At 33.8% G+C, this 19,581-nt stretch overlaps 1 protein-coding gene and 1 long non-coding RNA gene across 2 annotated transcripts; both read right to left on the bottom strand.

Annotated features, from left to right (window-relative positions):
- Positions 1-1,043: 1,043 nt before the first annotated feature.
- LOC140448332 (uncharacterized) lies at positions 1,044-12,421 on the bottom strand. The gene is made up of 3 exons (XR_011951686.1): positions 12,313-12,421; positions 9,166-9,481; positions 1,044-1,236 (listed from the first exon to the last, which is right to left on the bottom strand). It is a non-coding gene; the product is annotated as an uncharacterized lncRNA (long non-coding RNA).
- Positions 12,422-14,069: 1,648 nt separating this feature from the next.
- LOC140448729 (uncharacterized) lies at positions 14,070-14,456 on the bottom strand. The gene has a single exon (XM_072541840.1). It carries the CDS (start codon positions 14,454-14,456, stop codon positions 14,070-14,072), a length of 387 nt encoding a protein of 128 aa, XP_072397941.1.
- Between the last annotated feature and the right edge of the window lie 5,125 nt (positions 14,457-19,581).

Raw genomic sequence — 19,581 nt, 5'->3', positions numbered from 1 at the left:
TCCGAATTGATGGATTGGTAGAGGTGCAGAAGCTCCGATTCATTGGCCTCCTCGGTCATGCGATTTTAACCCTTTGGACTACGCAGTTTGGTCGTATATTAAGGAAAAAGGAAAAAGTCTATGCTACAGAGGTAAATTCACGCCAAGAATTGGAAGAAAGAATTCAACGTCAATTTAATGACATCATAGCTGATCCCTTACCGTTTAGAAGGTTAATGGAATCTTTAGAAAAAAGAATAGACTTGTGTATTCGCGAAAACGGAGGGCATTTTGAACTCTTACTGTAATTGAATTTTATTTTATGTTCTTAGTCATTAATTTAATTTTCTTCTTGTGAGTTTTGTTTAATTACTAACTATTTTATACCAGCATCAATTATTACTTCATAATTTTCAAATCAAAATATTCCGAAAACGGTAAACAGTATCGAGTTTTACCAAGAGTACCTTTTTCGTGTAAAATTGAATGATGTTTAAGTTTACTTGAAATTTTGATTAATAATTATACTCTTAAAAAAGTTATATTGACTAATACTTAGTACGATCCGTGTAACTAGCGCCCTCTATGAGAATCAGATATAAAAACAAATTCATGGGATGTATCAGCTTCCAAAACATATTCATATAAAATTTCATTACAATTTTGCCAGTAGTTTCGGCAAAATCGTAAAAAATGCGTAAATTTTTTTTTTCTTCAACGTCCTGTATCTTGAAAACGGATGGCGTTACAAAAATTTTTTACTAAGCAAACCCCAATTATTTTTTAGTTTTTTACCTACCCTAGACACGGGGTTACTTTTTTTGAAACACCCTGTATAATAAAAAGAAGAAACGATTTACGGCGAAACGGTACCTATCGTAAATACATCGGCAGTCAACGTGTTCAGTGATATTTGGGACTATGCGACTAATGTCTTGTTAATGCTTCTTCCACATGGTAATCTTTGTACGAACTTTCACCATTTCCAATGTGTATCTCAATTAATAATTTACAATCATTGGTTTTTGTCTTACTTAACGTTAATAATATTTAAAAAATACTGATTGAAAAACTAATAATTTATTTATCGCTTAAAATAATGATAAAAAATACAGTTAACTAACAAAAAAATAAATAAAACAAACTTTTAGTAATAAATCTTATAAAAATTACTTAAAAAAAAATTAGGATTTACTTAAATCATTGATAATATTGATTTGGTTTAACTCAATCCGATGGTGTGTCCTGGTTGTCTTGCTAGAAATAGAAATAGATATAAGTAAAACAATAAAAGTAAAGTATTATGTTATAGAAAAATGGTCTATGATTAGAAGTCGCTCTTTACCTTTTCTACAGCTAAAATTCCTATTTTTTGACGAAACAATAATTGTCTTTACAGGTAAATAATATTTCCTTTCAATATTACGAGTAACTGAGTATTTCCTGACGGACTGAATGACCTAGTGTCTTTTTTGTTTACTTAGTGCTTTTTGTGAACTGTGTTTAATATTTTGTTGGTATCCGGTTTAAACATTATCTGAATCTTTAGGGGGTATTTTACTATTTTTTGTTGACACTTTATGTTGGGTTTGTGTAGTGCTGGTATGTTGGGATGATACTGGTGGTCTAAAGAAAGAAAATCGATGATAGGACCATTATTTTATATTGACATTGATTTGTGACTGTTACCTCCGTATGGACAAATATCATGGTGCCATGAGATCGGAATACCACAAAAACCGATCCCCATAACCCCCCGAATTGCAGTCTGATTTTCATTTAAGTTAAGTCTGTTTTCAGTGTGCTGGAGGTACCTTTTTTTTCTTCTTTTATGAGGGGGGTGGTCCAAATATTCGAAACATACCTCGGTCCTAGAATGTGGGCAGAACCGCCTTCCAGCCTCGGTTATGCAGGACTCCTCTAGAGTGGCCACGATGATATCCGAGGCCGCGCGCAGGGTTGTTCGGACACTATTGCCGTCAATACTAGAGACCTACCTGCTAAAAAAAACACCCTCCTCAGCGGTGAATTACCGGCCGGATCGCCCTGATTGGGACGCAACATTGGCACGGCATTCAGCCGATCTCTCATTCATGCACAATTTTCATGCATTCTAGCACTTTCTCGCTACGACTGAATTCTTCTCTCCCTCTGTTCTTCTCTGTTCATGTTCAATCTCACCCCTTCTCAGTATTCTCTTCTTGCTTGCTCCTGGGCAGCCTTCGCATTACCTTTCTTCTTGTTCCTTTCTCTCCAATGTTCTCCTCACATATCTCCGAACTGTTCTGATGACCTAAGCATCTCCTCCACCAATTCCGTGACACTGATTGCACCCTACTTCCTAGCTCTCTCTCAAGCAGGCTCCTCTCACCTATCCATCTATCCCATAATAATACAGTGTGTGAGACAGTGTCCGATATTTCACAATACAGGCATTTGTCATTTTCTGCCTTTCCAAATCTGTAAAGGTATGCCCTGAAGCAACCATGTCCTGTGAGCATCTGCATCAGAAAGTAATCCAAAACGCCGGTGCCCGCAATCCATCCATCTTCTCAAATTAGGAATCGACGACTTCGTCCACTGCGCCACCCTTCTCATCTCGCCCCATTCCTCTTGCCACACTATTATAGACCTCTCCCTTTCTTCTTTTTTTAAAACTTCTGGAGGTAACTACTCGTACATTGAAAACAGAGTCATGTCTACATAAAAAGGAGAACAAGAACTGATTGCTGTAAAAATTTAAGTTTCTTGCAGGATTATTGCTGGCGGAGGATGGTAATTTAGTGGGAAGATGTGTTTCCTCTTAGGATGTCTGATTTACAAAAGGTGGGGAGGTAGGTCCTAGAATGTTACGGGCTCTGACAGTTTGGCCACGACTAATTTTAAGTGAGTAACTCCTTCGGCAGACATTTTAAATGAGCTAAGAAATGAATTCGATGTCGAAAGTTTACAGGAAAATATAAGAAACTAAATAAAAAAAATGGCAACAACATCTTCACTCTTGTTGGGAGGTGAGGGGCAACAAATTAGTTTTTATTTGTCTTTTGGTACCATTTTATGAAGTCAAATTCTATTCTCTTTTAATTTTCTTAAGAGCTATTGCGATAATTCTAAGAAAAAATGTTTATTTTATATTCGGGACATCTGTTAATAATTTTTTATTAAAAATATTGGAAATAAATTATTTGAAATCTTTCCGTAATCTCCCATTTTGTTTTTGTCCTCTAGATTATTTTGATGTATGATGAGTTTATAATCAAGAAAATACAAGGCATAAAATAAAGATCGAGCAAATTTTAATTGATCATGTGTCATATATTTTTAAGGTTTATAAGAAATAAAAAGGTGGAACAACTTTTTAAGGAATTATTGTTTCTAAGGAAATGGAAAAACTGATTTCCATGGGTAATGGAAAGAAAATAATAAGGAAAACTATAGGAAAAACTAAAACCGATATAATAAGAAAGCTACCAGTAAATTAAAGAAAGATGAAAACAATAGTTATCCCCTAACGTGATCCTAACTACTCATACATAAGGCGAAAAATATTTCGTAATGTTTTTCTACAGGGTGAGTCATGAGGAACTTTACATACTTCTACCATATGTCCCTCAGGGAGCATATCATGTGGCCACTAAAAAATGTCAACTCCTCTTCTTTATTAATTAACAGGGTGATTTGTGTAATTGACCATTTATTTCATTTTACTGTAGTGTTTATACGGCTCATTTGATTTTTTTAATTTTTGCATGATACAGTACACTACTATCAAGCATTCGACTGGTATTAGCTAAACTAAAAAATTCCAGGACTGGCTTTGGAAAAATTAATTTAGGGATTCGTATTAAATATTACACCCTGTATATATATTTTTTAAAATGCAATAAGTGATTTTCAAACTACATAAATAGCCAATGAAAACGACATATGCGACAATGTTGTCGCACTTTTATTAAATTTTTAGTGAACGATCAAATCTTACCAAAAATAGAACAACCATAATGAAGTTTCAAATTATAAGGTATTAATTTAAACAAATGTTATAAATTTCAAACATTTTAATTAAAATGAGTTCCTACAACATAATCTAATACGTAGAAAATTAACATCTTTACTGTCACTTTGTATTATCTCTACGATAGAATCAATTGTTTTTCAATTTTAAATTTTTACTCATAGATCTTATTGGGGCATTATTTTCGATAAATAATAAATTAAATTGATTAAAAAGTCAAACCTCTTGTATGTGTTAGTTTTTGTTGATTGTAAATGATTAAAATTTTATGTCAAATAATAATACATTGCATCAACTGTACTAAATTAAAATAAATCTAAAAAAGTTTAAAATGAAGGTTGGCGTTGACCGTTTGACGTTTCTTGATATTTTATACCCATTGTCATTATTGTCATTATCAATTGTTATTTATGTATACAAGAATACATATTTCTTCTGTCATATCTACGTTAAGTACATTGTGTTAGTTTTGGTAGAGCTTTTGTTACTTTAGTTCAAAATGCCACATCAGTTTTCGACCACAGAATATGCAGACATAATATTTGTTTATGGATTCTGTAATGGGAATGGTAGGGCTGCTAGTAGAGAATATCGCAGGAGATTTCCTAATCGTCGAAGTCGCAGTCATCCAACATTTGGGTCAGATTTAAATAATTTGCGAGAAAATGGCACTTTTCCTAGTGGAACAACAGAGCAGAGCGACATGTAGATGAAGCGCAGGGAGATGACATTATAGACGCCGTTACTATGAACCCTACAATAAGCACTAGACAAGTAAGTCGAGAACTCAATGTTACTCAATCAAAAGTAAGTAGAGTCTTACAAAAAAATAAGTCTGTACCCATATCACATTCAAATGGTTCAGCGACTACATGCTGGAGATGAGATCGATAGGTTGGAATTTTGTAGATGGATTAACAATAATCGACCAACGCTATACAGGACACTATTTACAGATGAAGCCCAATTTACCAGAGACGGGATAAATAATTCACGAAATTCACATGTGTGGGCAGAAGAAAATCCCCATGCTATTCGAGAACGTCGTTCTCAGTTAAGGTTTTCGGTTAATGTGTGGATTGGTGTCATAAATAACCAATTAGTAGGTCCTCACTTTTTTGATGGTCCTTTAACAGGGCAGGTCTATTTGAACTTTTTACAAAATATTTTGCCGAATTTGCTTGCCAACGCGAACGTTGCTATCCGAGGGATGTATTTTCAGCATGATGGGGCACCCCCACACTTTTTACTGGCAGTGAGACAACATCTCAATAATGTTTATGGCAACAGGTGGATAGGACGTGCAGGTCCTATTTCGTGGCCTTCAAGATCCCCTGATTTCAATCCCGTTGATTACCATATTTGGGGACGATTGAAGCAACTAGTTTACGCAGTGAATATTAATAACCGACAACAATTCAATCATAGAATTATACATTGTTGTAATACTATTAGAAACGATCCACAGAGTATCCGCAATTCAATACGTCAATTAACAATTCGGCAACAAAAATGTGTACAGGCTGCAGGGTTCCATTTGAAAATCCATTTTGAATTATTTTTATTTTGTTACCATTATTGTATCTTTTTCAGTTCTAATTTATGGGTTTATCATAACTATGTACATATTTTTAGTTTTTTTTTTAAATTGTTCTTCGTTATTGTTAGTAGTTACTGTTTTTTGTTGTGCAGTGACTCAGTTTATCATTTCAATTAAAATGTTTGAAATTTATAACATTTGTTTAAATTAATTACCTTATAATTTGATACTTCATTATTCATTATGGTTGTTCTATTTTTGGTAAGATTTGATCGTTCACTAAAAATTTAATAAAAGTGCGACAACTTTGTCGCATATGTCGTTTTCATTGGCTATTTATGTAGTTTGAAAATCACTTATTGCATTTTAAAAAATATATATACAGGGTGTAATATTTAATACGAATCCCTAAATTAATTTTTCCAAAGCCAGTCCTGGAATTTTTTAGTTTAGCTAATACCAGTCGAATGCTTGATAGTAGTGTACTGTATCATGCAAAAATTAAAAAAATCAAATGAGCCGTATAAACACTACAGTAAAATGAAATAAATGGTCAATTACACAAATCACCCTGTTAATTAATAAAGAAGAGGAGTTGACATTTTTTAGTGGCCACATGATATGCTCCCTGAGGGACTCTACATATGGTAGAAGTATGTAAAGTTCCTCATGACTCACCCTGTATATAAGTACTATGCTAGAAGACTAATTTTCTAATGTATTTTCTCTAGTTTGGTTGAGATTGGAAAATAACTTTTAATGCTAAATCGAATTATTCGTTTTTCTATATCGGTTTCAGTTGCGATGTTATCTACTAATTTCTGGACGCACACGTAAGGCAGACCACGCAACACTAAAAAATTGAATTTTTTAAAAGATTTATTCCGATACAAAAAGTTTGGTCAATATACTTAATCAAACTTAATCAAGAATAAATGTTTAAATTTAAAAAAATAAAGTATTAGATAATATAAAAAAGTAGAGCGAGAATTACCGGACTGGTCATTTAAAAAACTATAGGGTGTTTAAATGAAATGAATAACTCTTCACATTTAAATGAAAAAAAGTTACCAAAACCATCCACGGCAATTTGGCAAAACAGACTGAATAAACGGCAACCAGTTTGACAAATACAGCTTTAAAAATGGCCGCTACTGTCAAATTTCGGAAGTCCTTATAAGCCTTTCACCATGTGATGTCAATCGACTATGATTATTTGTCTATGGTTGTCGAATTATTACTTGTTGTTAATATATTAATTAACAACAATATTATAGTGAATAATCAATAAAAATAAAAATGACAGATGCATGTACAGAATAGTATTTATACAAATAAAATAAATAGCTTTTGACACCGCTTCGTTGGTCTTTTTCGTATATACTTCATCTAATTTACTTACCGTTACACGTCATCCGCGTCATAGCCCGTGAGGTCACATGATACCAACACGAAATATTTGAGCGGTAGGTGTGTTCTTTTTTAGAATCACTTTGCCAAGGACACTGGCATTACAGCCACTAGATATATTTGATTATATAAGCGTAGATTAGATTATTAGATTAGATTATGTGAGGTCGTTAAGGCCATGCGGCCTCACCGCACTTCGACCTATAGAGATCTTTTGTGCATACCTTAATCTAGTTAAACTCTAGAATGCCAATACTTCTGATGAAGTTGATTAGCTTCCTAGGTGACTTGTTTCCTATGTCAGAGGACGCCAGACTGACCTCTCCTAGGAATTTTAGTCTCTTGCAGAATAGTGCTACGCAGTTGTATAGTATATGTTCTGCCGTTTCTTTTTCATTGTGACAGAAACGACAGTTCTCACTATCTGATTTGCCCATCTTCTTGAGATGATATCTCAGAGGGCAGTGACCAGTGAGAAGGCCAGTGACCATTTTGATATCTTTTTTACTCATTTCGAGAAGGCGGTTTGTTGCAGTAGGCGACACTTTTATGAGCCTTTTTGCTTGCCTTTGTCCTGGTGTGTTAGACCAATATGATCTTAGTTGATTGAGTTCCCAGGTACGGAGTTTCTCTCTGATGTGGCTTTTCGATAGTCCACAGAAGGGTTCCTGACCCTGGAATGGGGTATTATCTCCTTCTTTTGCGAGGCTGTCAGCTTCCTCATTTCCTGCAATTCCCTTGTGACCTGGCACCCACATCACAGTTACATTGTTGCGTCCCGCCAGCTTCTTGAGAGATTGTTTACAGTCCCAAACCAACTTCGACTCACATGTAAATGACTTTAGAGCCTTTAAGGCGGCTTGGCTGTCTGATAAAATAAGGACTTTTGCCCTACGGGTGTCTCGGTTGAGACATTCTTGAGCACTTATGTCTATAGCATGTATTTCTGCCTGTAAGATAGTTGGGGCGTTTCCAAGAGATTTAGATAGCCTGAAATTGGGCCCAGTAACTCCCACTCCTGCCCTTTCATCTATCTTAGATCCATCCGTATACCATACGAGTGAACCTTCTTCCACTTTTGGTTCAATTTCTTCACCCATTTGGTGGTTTTTTATGACCACTTCAAAGGGTGTTTCAAAGTCGAATTTGAATGGCATAGCATCTGTCGGCATGTCCTTAGAATCCAATGGAATTTCTTCTAAGATTTTCAGGTGGCCAACTAGATCTCCAGGTTTCATTATTTGTGTCTGTCGCAGTTTTAAGGCGGTAGTTACTGCCTCTGTACTTACTGCCTATATAAGCGTAGAGATAATATTTAAAGATTTCTATTAATGTTAACTTAAAGAAATACACAATAATATGTTTCATTTAATTTGTATAAATGCATTATAAAGCGTTTTTATGAAGAATATTTGTTCGGAACACACTGTAATTGTAATCGAACGAAGGTGATATTTTGCCATAAATTGGTAACACTCATTTGACAGTTGCGGTGTTGACTAATGTTAAAAAGTAATGAAAAAAGTGTTGTTTTTGTTTAAGTATTCCATTTTACATCTTTATACCACGCATACAAGCGGCTTAAATTATTTTTAACAAGATTATTTTTTAACTCTTGTTTTGTTTCTATTTATTGACATTAAATATTAATTTCTTTTGTTGTATAATCCACTTTTGTAATAATTATGTGACCTATTTGATTTAAAATGGATTCAGGATTTTTTTATACTTTGGCAACTATGTCAACTTCGATCTCTGTCAATGATAATGACGTGCAACAGTAAGTACATTAGATGGACTGTAGGTATTATAATAATAATCGTTTAAAAAAATTGCTAATTGAGATATTTTATTCTTTATTTTCGTTTTTTTTTTTCAATAATTATACTTTCTTTAGTATTTTTTTCTTCTTTATGTGTTTACATGTAGGCTTTATTGGTACCTATTTATATTACTAGCCTAACATGCTTTTTTACAACAAACAGTACGAAAAAATGGCTGAAAAAAATGAATAATGAAAATACCTATTGAAAGACCATTTAGTTGCAATCTAAATTAAAACTCCGCTTAATCGATAAATTAGCTATCAAAATTATCAATTTTTATGAATTATGTGTTATGAATTAAAAAAGCGTTTTGCTGCAAAATTCAGAAACAATATTTCTTTCTCGACGTAAAGAGTGACTTCTGATCAGATACAACAGTAAAAAATATCACTTACTATATTATAAAGTACGGAAGCCCTTTTCCCTCGCGTGCCCATAAAACCATACGGCACCCTCTTTTCGTCGTTATGCATGTCGCTCCATTGATTATTTTGTGGGCCATTTTGTCTATTATATTGTTGTACTAAATAATCTAATAGGGTTTGTTCGTCCTCTAATCTGACTGGAATTTCCATTTCAACCGAATTGGCATCAAGATCATCTCCAGAAGATTTTTTACCTCTTACTCCTACGAATCCGTACGGAACTGCTAAGTAGCACTCCAACGCAAATAGGAAGAGAACGATTAGCGGTAATACTTGCATTTTAGGGCTGCAAATCGTAAAATTTACATTATAAATATATCGTTTGACTAAAAACTAGATATATTTTGCTTAAATAAAAAAAGTGGTGTTCAACTATTTCACATAAATGCTGGTAAGGGGGAAAATTCTACGTATTCTGGAGGATAAGGTTTGGGTACTATTTTATCCAATGAAAGTGGCTGCAAAGTTGAAAAGATTCAACCGTTCTAATCTACAACAACATGCTATAACCTAGCGAGAGATCAAAATGAAGACAATTTTCAAGATGAATTGCTAAGTGGAAACGTTATTTAACTTTCTGCAATTGAAGATATTTGAGCAAACCTTATATAATATTTTAGTGTTATGGAGAAACCTCAGAAGAATAATTTTTTATTCGTTATTAATTTTTTTCTTACATAATTTAATTTATTTCTGCCACCACAAATTGTATAATCAAAAGATATATTAAAACATCAACAAAATGATTTCTTTAACAGTTAATTAAATATTGGTGTGTTCCGAAATAAACCTTACGTTTATCTGACAAATAAGTAACCGCAACATAATTTGACGTGAAAAGACGGGTACATTTTATTCTATGAATAAATGTCTATCCTCCAGGTAACTATCTGTCAGATAGGACAATATTTACCTGGAGGTGAAAAGACCAGTCCTTTCATGCAAGAAGTTTATCATTTTAAAAATTGAATTTGTAATTCTTTTGAAAGTTTGTTGATCCTACAATATTGGCTGCGAATTTGGTGATCGGTAAAAAATATAATAGAAAACTCGAGCTTTCCTAACAAATGAATTGCCAAACTAGAATTACGCTGGTTTGTGTACGTAGATCGATTTCATAAGACGACTTTACGCAAAAGTTCAGCGATTCTCCAAAAGTTATTTGTTATGAAAGTTTTACAACAGACGAACAGACTAAAATATCATTTTGTTGTCGTCCTAACCTTAAATAGGAAGCCGGAAAAAATTGAGTGGAGTAACTATAGATGGCAATTGATTGGATCACCCGTCGCATGGTGATAGGCAAAATCACTAGTTTTTTTATAAGACTCCATCTGTAGAGTTGTAGTTTGTAGCTTAAAAAACGTTCCTTGGAATTTTCCAATAATGGGCTTCAACGAGCATTTTTTAGACTAAAAGCAGCATAAACATCATCAGTGTGATACAAAGTCTGAGGAGAACATTTTTTAGAAGGAGTAGGAAATATTTTATACATTAACGTATACTAGTACTTAACAGTTGTCAATCTGAAAAACTAGTTATTAGGATAACTAGATATTAGATAAATAGGAGTTTAAAGTTTCTAAATTGTCGAGGTGAGTTTTACTCTCTACGTAATTCGAAAACTTTACAAAATAACTGATCGGAAAAACAGATAAATATATGGATACCGATGGTTACAACACAGATGAAGAATCGAAAAGGAAAAGAGACCAAAGGAAAGAAGATGAAATCTTCGAAAAAAGAAAAATAAAAGAAAGTTCTCCAACAATAACGGAAAGATCTCAGGGCGACGTATTGGATCTGCTATTGAAAGACAAAAGAGAAGTTAAAAAATAAGTAAAAAAAATAGAACCCTGAAAAACGATTTAGGTGTTTAAAAAAGGAAACTAGAGAATCCAGAATACACTAGAACAAGTAGAGAATAGACTAGAAATCATGGAAAAATCCAATAAGGAGAAGAGCGTCATAGTTGAAGGCCTAGTTCAAGAAAAATAACAATAGATGGAAAGATCTAGAAATCGAACAACAAACGCTAGAAACAGCAAAAGCCAATTAGAAAAATCAGATATCTTAAGGAATTGCTACTTCAAAAACAACTTTCAAAAGAATTAAGTAAATATGGAGTTCATATATACTAGCGTTACAAAAAAGAAAATAGAAAGGAAATCTCACAATAAATTGAAGATAATATAATTAATAGAATTGAATTAATAGTCAACTATATCCTTTATAACTTTAATGATGTAATATACTTTACATCGATTTACAAAGTAGAATATAAGATTCCGTAAAGTAAAGATGTGATATTTTTCAGCTACTTAACATTGAAAAGAATCTACCTTTTGCAACAAAAAATATAACAAATATGCTTGATAAGAAATACATTTAAAATTGAAAATTTAAAGAACAAAAGTATAGACTTAATATGGCCACACCAGTGAAAAGTATAAACAGAGTACACAAAATATCACCTCTAGAATAAATGCTGCTTGGAAGATCATAGGAGCATTAAATTCTGTCGGTTGGAAAAAAAAAATAAGAAATAAAACATATCTGACCATTTATTATTCTCTTAAAATCTAACTTATATATGCAAGTCAGTTTTGATCGAATCGCTGAAGAGAAAATTAACTTCTGACAACATTCTTACAAGATTATCGAATAAAATTAAAAATAATTAGAAATGAAGACATCATAAGAATGCTCGAAAAAGAAAGAAGTGTTATGTACCTATGCCAGAAAAAACTCATTTTACAGACATCTAACAGAATAGATAACTATTGAATACCAAAACGAATAACAAACTGAAAATCGACAGAAAGAAGAAAAGAACGCACAAGAAAAACCTGGCAACAAGACTGGGCCAAGAGTCTGACTGAAATAGAGAGATCCCTTAAGGGACAGAGTGGAAAGACCATATTCGCTATGATCCGAATTTCCATATCCCATAGTCCATGGAATAGTTTTAATCGTTCCAAAGTTATTTGAAAGTCAATACAGTAGTGTATAGTCTTTTATAATGTGATAGTCTGCACCTATCCAGAACCTGTCCTGTTCGGATAAAATCCTCTGCTGCACTCTTGCACTATATATTTTATAAAAAATATTACTCACCTTATCTAATTTAGGAACAATTAGTATTTGACACTAAACCACGTTATCGTTGAAGCTCACAATATCCACTGACTTTTCCCATCATTGTAATATTCCCTTTATATCAAATCCCGCCCTAGCTTAATTATATTTACACAAGGTGATTAAAAGCCTAGTCACATTAGCCCCCCTAAGCAGATTTTTCACTCCTCTGTTCAGTAACAGTCTAAATGATTTTATAGTTAACAAAGATAATGAAATAGATGTTAGAATGGTTATCATTGTGGCGCACTCGCCAAAAATTAATAATGGCTTGGTTAAATTTTCTGGAAAAGTAAATCCATCGCCTAATTGAGATCCCGTGTACAATAAAAACAAGGAACATATTGTTAGTTGTGTTTGAACGATTTAGATGAGGAATTGGTGTCAGTTGATTAAAATGAACTGATCGAAATTTTGTGTAATACGTCAAAATTATCTATGATGGTGTTTGTATAGGTGTGATAGCCCTGCACCTACGAGGTTTTAATCCGTAATGGTGTTGAATATGTAAAAAATCCCTTAACAAATGGAATATTAATAGTCATCGGTAGGTAATAGGTTTTCTCCGAATTTGTTCTTATCAATTTCGTGCCTTATTGTGAAATATTGTGTAAAGCGTATATATATATATATATATATATATATATATATATATATATATATATATATATATATATATATATATACATACATACATTGTTGTAAATAAAAAATAAAAGCAGAGAAGAAAAATGATCTAACTATCTAACTGTATAACAATTTGTAGGTATATATAAAGTTTGTCATTTTATAGTATGTTAAAGCAGTTCCTTTTTAAAATATTGGTTTCTTGCATTCTTCTTCTTCTTTAGGTGCCGTCTTCTTAGCGAAGGTTGGCGATGGCCTCTGCAAAGTCTTCCCTATTTTGGGCTTTCCTTGTTAAACTTTGAAAGTCTAATCCTGTCCAATCTTTGATGTTGCGCAGCCAGGTCATTTGTCGTCTACCCGGGCCGCGTCTGCCTTCTATTTTCCCTTCTATAATAAGCTGAAGGAAGTTATACCTGTCGTGTCTAAATATGTGTCCAAGATAAGATGTTTTACGCTTCTTGACAATTTCTGTGAGTTCATTCTTGCATTCAAAATAATTATTTTTGTCTGTTTATCTTTAAAATAGCATAGAATGCATAGAATTATTTCTATGAATCTTGGATATATATTTTTGAGCTTATCGATAATGTACAGGAGCAGTTGTGTGCATAAAAAACTAAAAGGAAAAAAGTGTCGGTTTCCGTTAATCCTTCGGTACACGGGTGATACTTTGATACACGTAAGAACGGGTTGGGTCTGAGAAGCCCAAAAATTAAACTAAGAATTTTTTATGTTTAATTTTGTAACAACAGATTTGCGTTGCATATATTATTAGAACTACTACCAAAGACAACTTACATACATTAAAAGAAAATGAACTTCTATTATAATACTAAAACTAAAAATATAAAAGAAATTACGTACTACAATATGGCCGATGTTTAAAAAACACCTTGTATATAACTTATGCATAATGCATATGCGACAAATAGGTACGGTATGTCCCAAGCAAATAAATTCTTTACAATAGTGACACATGTATAGAGTTTTACGATCTCTACAAAAGCACAACGCCCTCTTTTATTTTACAATTCCGCAGGTGCTTGTACTGGTCCAACACCACCGAGTTTAGCAGCAAGCTCTCTTATATCTCGTGCCAAATGAGAAGATTAAGTTCTTTCTTTTATATTATCCATTACTAACTGAAGACCTAGTTCTTTTAAAAAAAATCTTCTTCTTTTGCTTGTTTTTAGATCCAGTTTTTTAGTTCTGTGTATCACAAATGCATTTATTGCAGCAACATCAAGCAATCCATAAAAGATGACCATGGGCCAACGTTTTCTATTTCTTGCGACAGTATAGGAACCTCGAAGTTGATCAACGGTGTCCACACCACCTTTCGTAGAGTTATAGAACGTTATTACTTCAGGTTTACTTTCGTCACCCGTTGTCGGATCGATTTGGTCATCATGGTGTAGGGTTGACAAAAGAACAACATGTTTTTTGGGTTTTGGTATATAAGACAATATCGTCATATCTTTGGTAAATCCAAACATAGTTGATTTTGGCGGTCTATTGTTTAATAAAAATTCGGTTGGGATATGCCTTTTGTTTTTCCGTAGGGTGCCTACAATTGTTAGACTATGATTTGTCAGTAAGTTTTGTGCGACTTCAATTGATGTATACCAATTGTCCATTGTGACATTCCCGTTGGATTTGGAGATTGGTTTGCAAAGCCGCTCAACCACATCGTAAGCTGCAGAACTGATAGAATATGGACCTGGTGGTTGTGTACCGGCATAGATTTCTAATATCTAAGTATAGAAAGTGCGAGAATCAACCAAAGAATATACCTTCAGACCGTATCGATCCGGTTTATTTGGAAGGTATATTCTAAAACTACAGCGACCTCTAAAGCCTAAAAGCATCTCATTAATAGTGACATATTGGCCAATGGTATAATATTTTTGAAAATTTTCAACTACATCCTCGAATACGACTCTAACTGCTGCAAGTTTGTCTACTTGTTTCCGTTCGTCCCTTGTACGAATATCATCTAGGCGTAAGCATTTCATAAGAAATCTAAATCTGCGGAGAGTAATCGTTGCCGGAAATATGTCAATGTCCGTACCATTTTTTTCCCAAAACTCAAAAATTTAAGTTCTACCTCCACGGTAAACTCCAACTAAGTAAAGCAGGCCAATCAGCCAAGCTCACATCGGAACTGTCTTTATATCTCACGGACACACGCTCGATATATACATTATTACATTCAACAATATGTTTTATAATTTTGTCATTAAAAAACAGTTTCCAGCATTCCTTTTCAGTTGTGCAACTTTTCGCTTCACGAATAACTCCAGGAAGTTTTGTGATGATATTTTCTCGTCTAGTTCTAAAATTTCGTGATCCGCATGTCTTATTTCATTTTATTCCATCTTTGGTATTGTAATAACGGTGTTGGTTTGACCCACCTTGTGGAATACATTCTTGTAAGTTTAGTTCGGTGTCTGATAAATCGAATTCAGACTCTGAGTTATGATTACCATCTTCATTTTCTAATTTCCCAACAATAGACTCATCGGAATCTGAACCTTCAAATTTTCTTCCTCGTCGGTTGCAACTTCCTCGTAGAGACATTGCAAACGTTTTACCTCTCCCTCGTAAGAATACATTGTTTTGCTAAGCTCTAAAAATAATGCACTGCAAATTTTGTTTTGTACTTTCATAAAAAAATACTTGCATTAAGGAACGGGTTGGGTCTGAAAGAACAAAAACAGATATAACATCGACACTATCGCTTCAATACGCATTGGTAACTGAGGGATTATAACTGGCCATGCCGTCGAAAGGTACCTAGACCGCCAGGGCCGTACTTAGACCCGCTGACCGAATAGAGATATTAGAAAAACTCAATGGGCCCGACAGACCCAACCCGTGCACAGCAGGGTTAACCTAAGCCTTGTAGGCATCCGAAAAAGTAAAAAGTGCAAAGTCATTTTTTTTAAGTAAAAAGTAAATTCAGTGATCAGTGGTAGCATTTGTAAGTACTCAAATAATAGTATCCTACAACGTAAATAAAAATTGTTCCAAGGTATTCAGGTATACCTATATTTATTTCTCCCAATATTCTCCGTTTCGAGGATTTCGGCTTTTCTGTTCCATCGACGTCCACATAACGACTTCAGTGTGATTTGGCATAAACTTTTACATATACAATTTCGTAATTTGGTATTCCCAAAAAATGGTGATTTCACAATAGAGAAATAAAAACACAAACTTCTTTAGATTATATTTTTATTGTAATTATTTGACAATAATAATACGAAAATCCAAGTAAAAAATAAAGGCATATGTAATATTATTTTATAGCTTAAAAATAAAAAATAAACTGAACTAAAATAATAAAATTTTAAAATATTAATTATGACAATACTAGTGTAATGGAAAAAATCAGGATGTTTTTGTTCAATTTTAATATAATGTAATGGAATAGTATTTTAATCAATTTAAATTTGAAAGTCCAGCATCCCATTGTACCCATCAATATCATCTTCAATTTCTTCATTAGATGATACATTACGATAAAAGCTTTTACAATCATTCGGAATTAAATGAAGAAATTATGCGATATCCTTAAGCTTTTCAGGCGATATTGGTTTTCATTCTGGCCACAGACTTTTCAACAAAGATGACATGGAAGGGGGCCTGCCAACTCCTCGTTTTTGCAAATTTATTTCAACAAATTCGTTATTGTAGTTGTTACTGACGTAAATAGACATTGGTTTATTTTTAATAATGCGGATTTGTTTAAATTTCAACCAGTTTATCTTGGTGTTTGTTGTGTCTTTTTTCTGTTGACAGTACTTTGTTTAATATCACTTGTAGACTTAAAGTTAACAGATTCCATTTTTACTACGTTTAAAATATTTCGTTTTCTAGCATTCTTCATAACACTGATATAGTCTTCAGGTGTGTAAAGTCTTTGCTGGAATTTCAGGACAAACTCAATGTCACTGAATTCACTGTCGTTTGGCAGGAAACTGTGCCCAGAGACTAAAAACTTCATAGTAATATTTTGAAAGTTAGGGTGGACTTCCAACACAGTTTTTAGCATAAGAACTATCTTGATATTTCTATTCTGGCCACTACACGAATCACTCCATAGTGTCAAATTGGTGACATCCTTGTCAACATTAGCCATAATATGTTTGTATAAACATGATGAAACTTCCTGAGCTCCCCGACCAGCTAGTCTCTCTATCCAAACATAGCAAAAGCCCTTTTCACTCTTGCCACTGTGGATTTCACAATTGTATAACATGAGTTGTCTTTTGCAGAACATGATGTTATTTGAAATACGCGGCAAAGGTAGAGTTTTTTCCAAGTCAAAGATTAATGTCTCTGAACTCTTGTTTTCTTTTGCAAACTTCAAATCTTCTTTCATTAGAGCTAAGTTTTCAAGTGCCACATGCTCCTCATGATTTTCCTGAAGTTTCTGGTTTTCAGTACTATTTTCAGCATCATTAATCTGTAGAATAAGTGTGTCACATTGATTGCAAGCATCCTTTTTAAGTGGTTTACGTCGGAAATTAAAGTCTTGTAGAAAAATATGTTTATACTTGCTGAAAGACACTGGGTTACTGTACTCATCATCATCATCATTGGTGCTACAGCCCTATAAAAGAGCCTCGACTTTCCCAAGTCTATTACGCCAGTCAGTTCTATCCATTGCCAACTGTTACTAGTTTGCTGTGCCTATTTGTCTACCATCCTCATCTACACCATCCCTCCATCTGAGTTTTGGCCTACCCCTACTTCTACTTCCCACAGGTTGTGACATAAGGATTCTTCTAGGAGGGTTGTTCTGATGTGATCTTGTCAGATGTCCTGCCCATCTTAGTCTTCCTATTTTTATAAAGGATACTACGTCTTTACCACCAAATATATGTTTATATCTGTGATATATCTCGTAGTTGTACCTCCTTCTCCAAACACCATTTTCACAGATGCCACCGAATATTCTTCTCAGGATCCTTCGTTTAAATATAAGCAGGAGATTTTCATCTACCTTGGAAGTACTGTACGCATTTTTATATAAATCATACATTTTCATTAGCGTAATATCAGTTGGCAAGTAAAAAGAATCTGTATTGTTTCGTCGATAATGCCTTTTGTACTTTGGAAATTTATTTATGTGTTCTACTACATCATTTTTTCGGGAATCAGAAATTTTATTGAGCCCCTCTTTAAAGCCTCTTTTGTTGGCATTTCTTTGGAAAGAGTTAGAACGCATTTTTTTAAGTGCTGTGTCTATACGTTTAGTAGAAATTCGCAAGCTTTGTACAAAAAATTTCTACATACTTCCTTTTCAGCCAAGTAATATTTTTTACTGGTATTTTCCATGTTCCTTTATGGATATCTTTTCTCTGGAAGTTAGTACTGACAACTACGTAATTATTTGCTGCTGCGAACTGTGCCACCCTGAGTCCATTTTGACTGGTTTCAGTGTGCACACTGTGTTTCCCAAATATATTTGCAAACGTTTCTTCTTTCCCCAGTTTAGCATTAAAATCGCCTAACGTTATAACAGCATCGTGTCTTTGGATTTTATCACATACATCCTGTAGTTCTCCGTAGAATCTTTCAACATCTTCTTCATCAGCCTCTTCCGTCGGTGCAAATCCATTAACCATTGTTACGTTATGAAATTTACCTTTAAATCTTATGGTGCAAATTCTATCTGATATTGGTGTAAATGCGATAATGGCTTTCCGCAGTTTTTTGGTTACCATAAACCCTACTCCTTTTTCACCTTGTCTCATTTCATTTCCGTAGTAGTATAGTGAGAATTTATTCTTATGAATTTCTCCCTGGCTCTTCCATGTGATTTCCTGCAGTGCCAATATTTCAATATATTATACGGCGGAGCTGCACATCGAAAATCCGAGTTATGAAGAAGTAGTTCAGATAATAAATAAACTAAAAAACAATAAAGCACCAGGAACGGACGGAATTTCGGCAGAATTATTAAAGCATGGAGGATCCGAACTCTGGGAAAGAATCCATTACCTAATAACATTAATATGGACGAAGGAGCAAATGCCAGAGGAATGGACAGTTGGCCTCATACAGCCAATATATAAAAAAGGCGATAAGAGGGAATGCCAGAATTATAGGCCAATTACATTGCTAAATGTAATATACAAAATTCTTTCTGGTATAATCTACAATAGATTATTAGAATACTCCGAAAATATAATTGGTGATTATCAAAATGGATTCAGACCAAATAGAGCCACTACAGATAACATATTCATACTAAGAACGATACAAGAAAAAGCTTATGAATACGACATAGACCTATATAATATGTATATAGACTTTAAACAAGCTTTTGATAGTGTGAATAGAGACAGAATGCTGGAAGACCTTTGTAATCTAGGTATACCTAAGAAATACATCAGCCTCATAAAAATGACATTGCAGGGTTCAAAAGCCGCAATAAGAGTAGATGGAGAACTGAGTCCTCTATTTAACATTAACATGGGAGTAAGACAGGGAGATGCCCTATCAACCATGCTATTCAACCTAGTTCTTGAGGCAGTCATCAGAAAAACCAATATAACCGGCCATATAAACACCAAATCAGTACAAATTACTGCATATGCAGACGATGTA

Source organism: Diabrotica undecimpunctata, chromosome 8, assembly GCF_040954645.1.
Source record: "Diabrotica undecimpunctata isolate CICGRU chromosome 8, icDiaUnde3, whole genome shotgun sequence".
Classification (NCBI taxonomy): Eukaryota; Metazoa; Arthropoda; class Insecta; order Coleoptera; family Chrysomelidae; genus Diabrotica; species Diabrotica undecimpunctata.
Note: the sequence above shows the minus strand (reverse complement) of the source record. Positions and strands in the feature narration are given on the sequence as shown.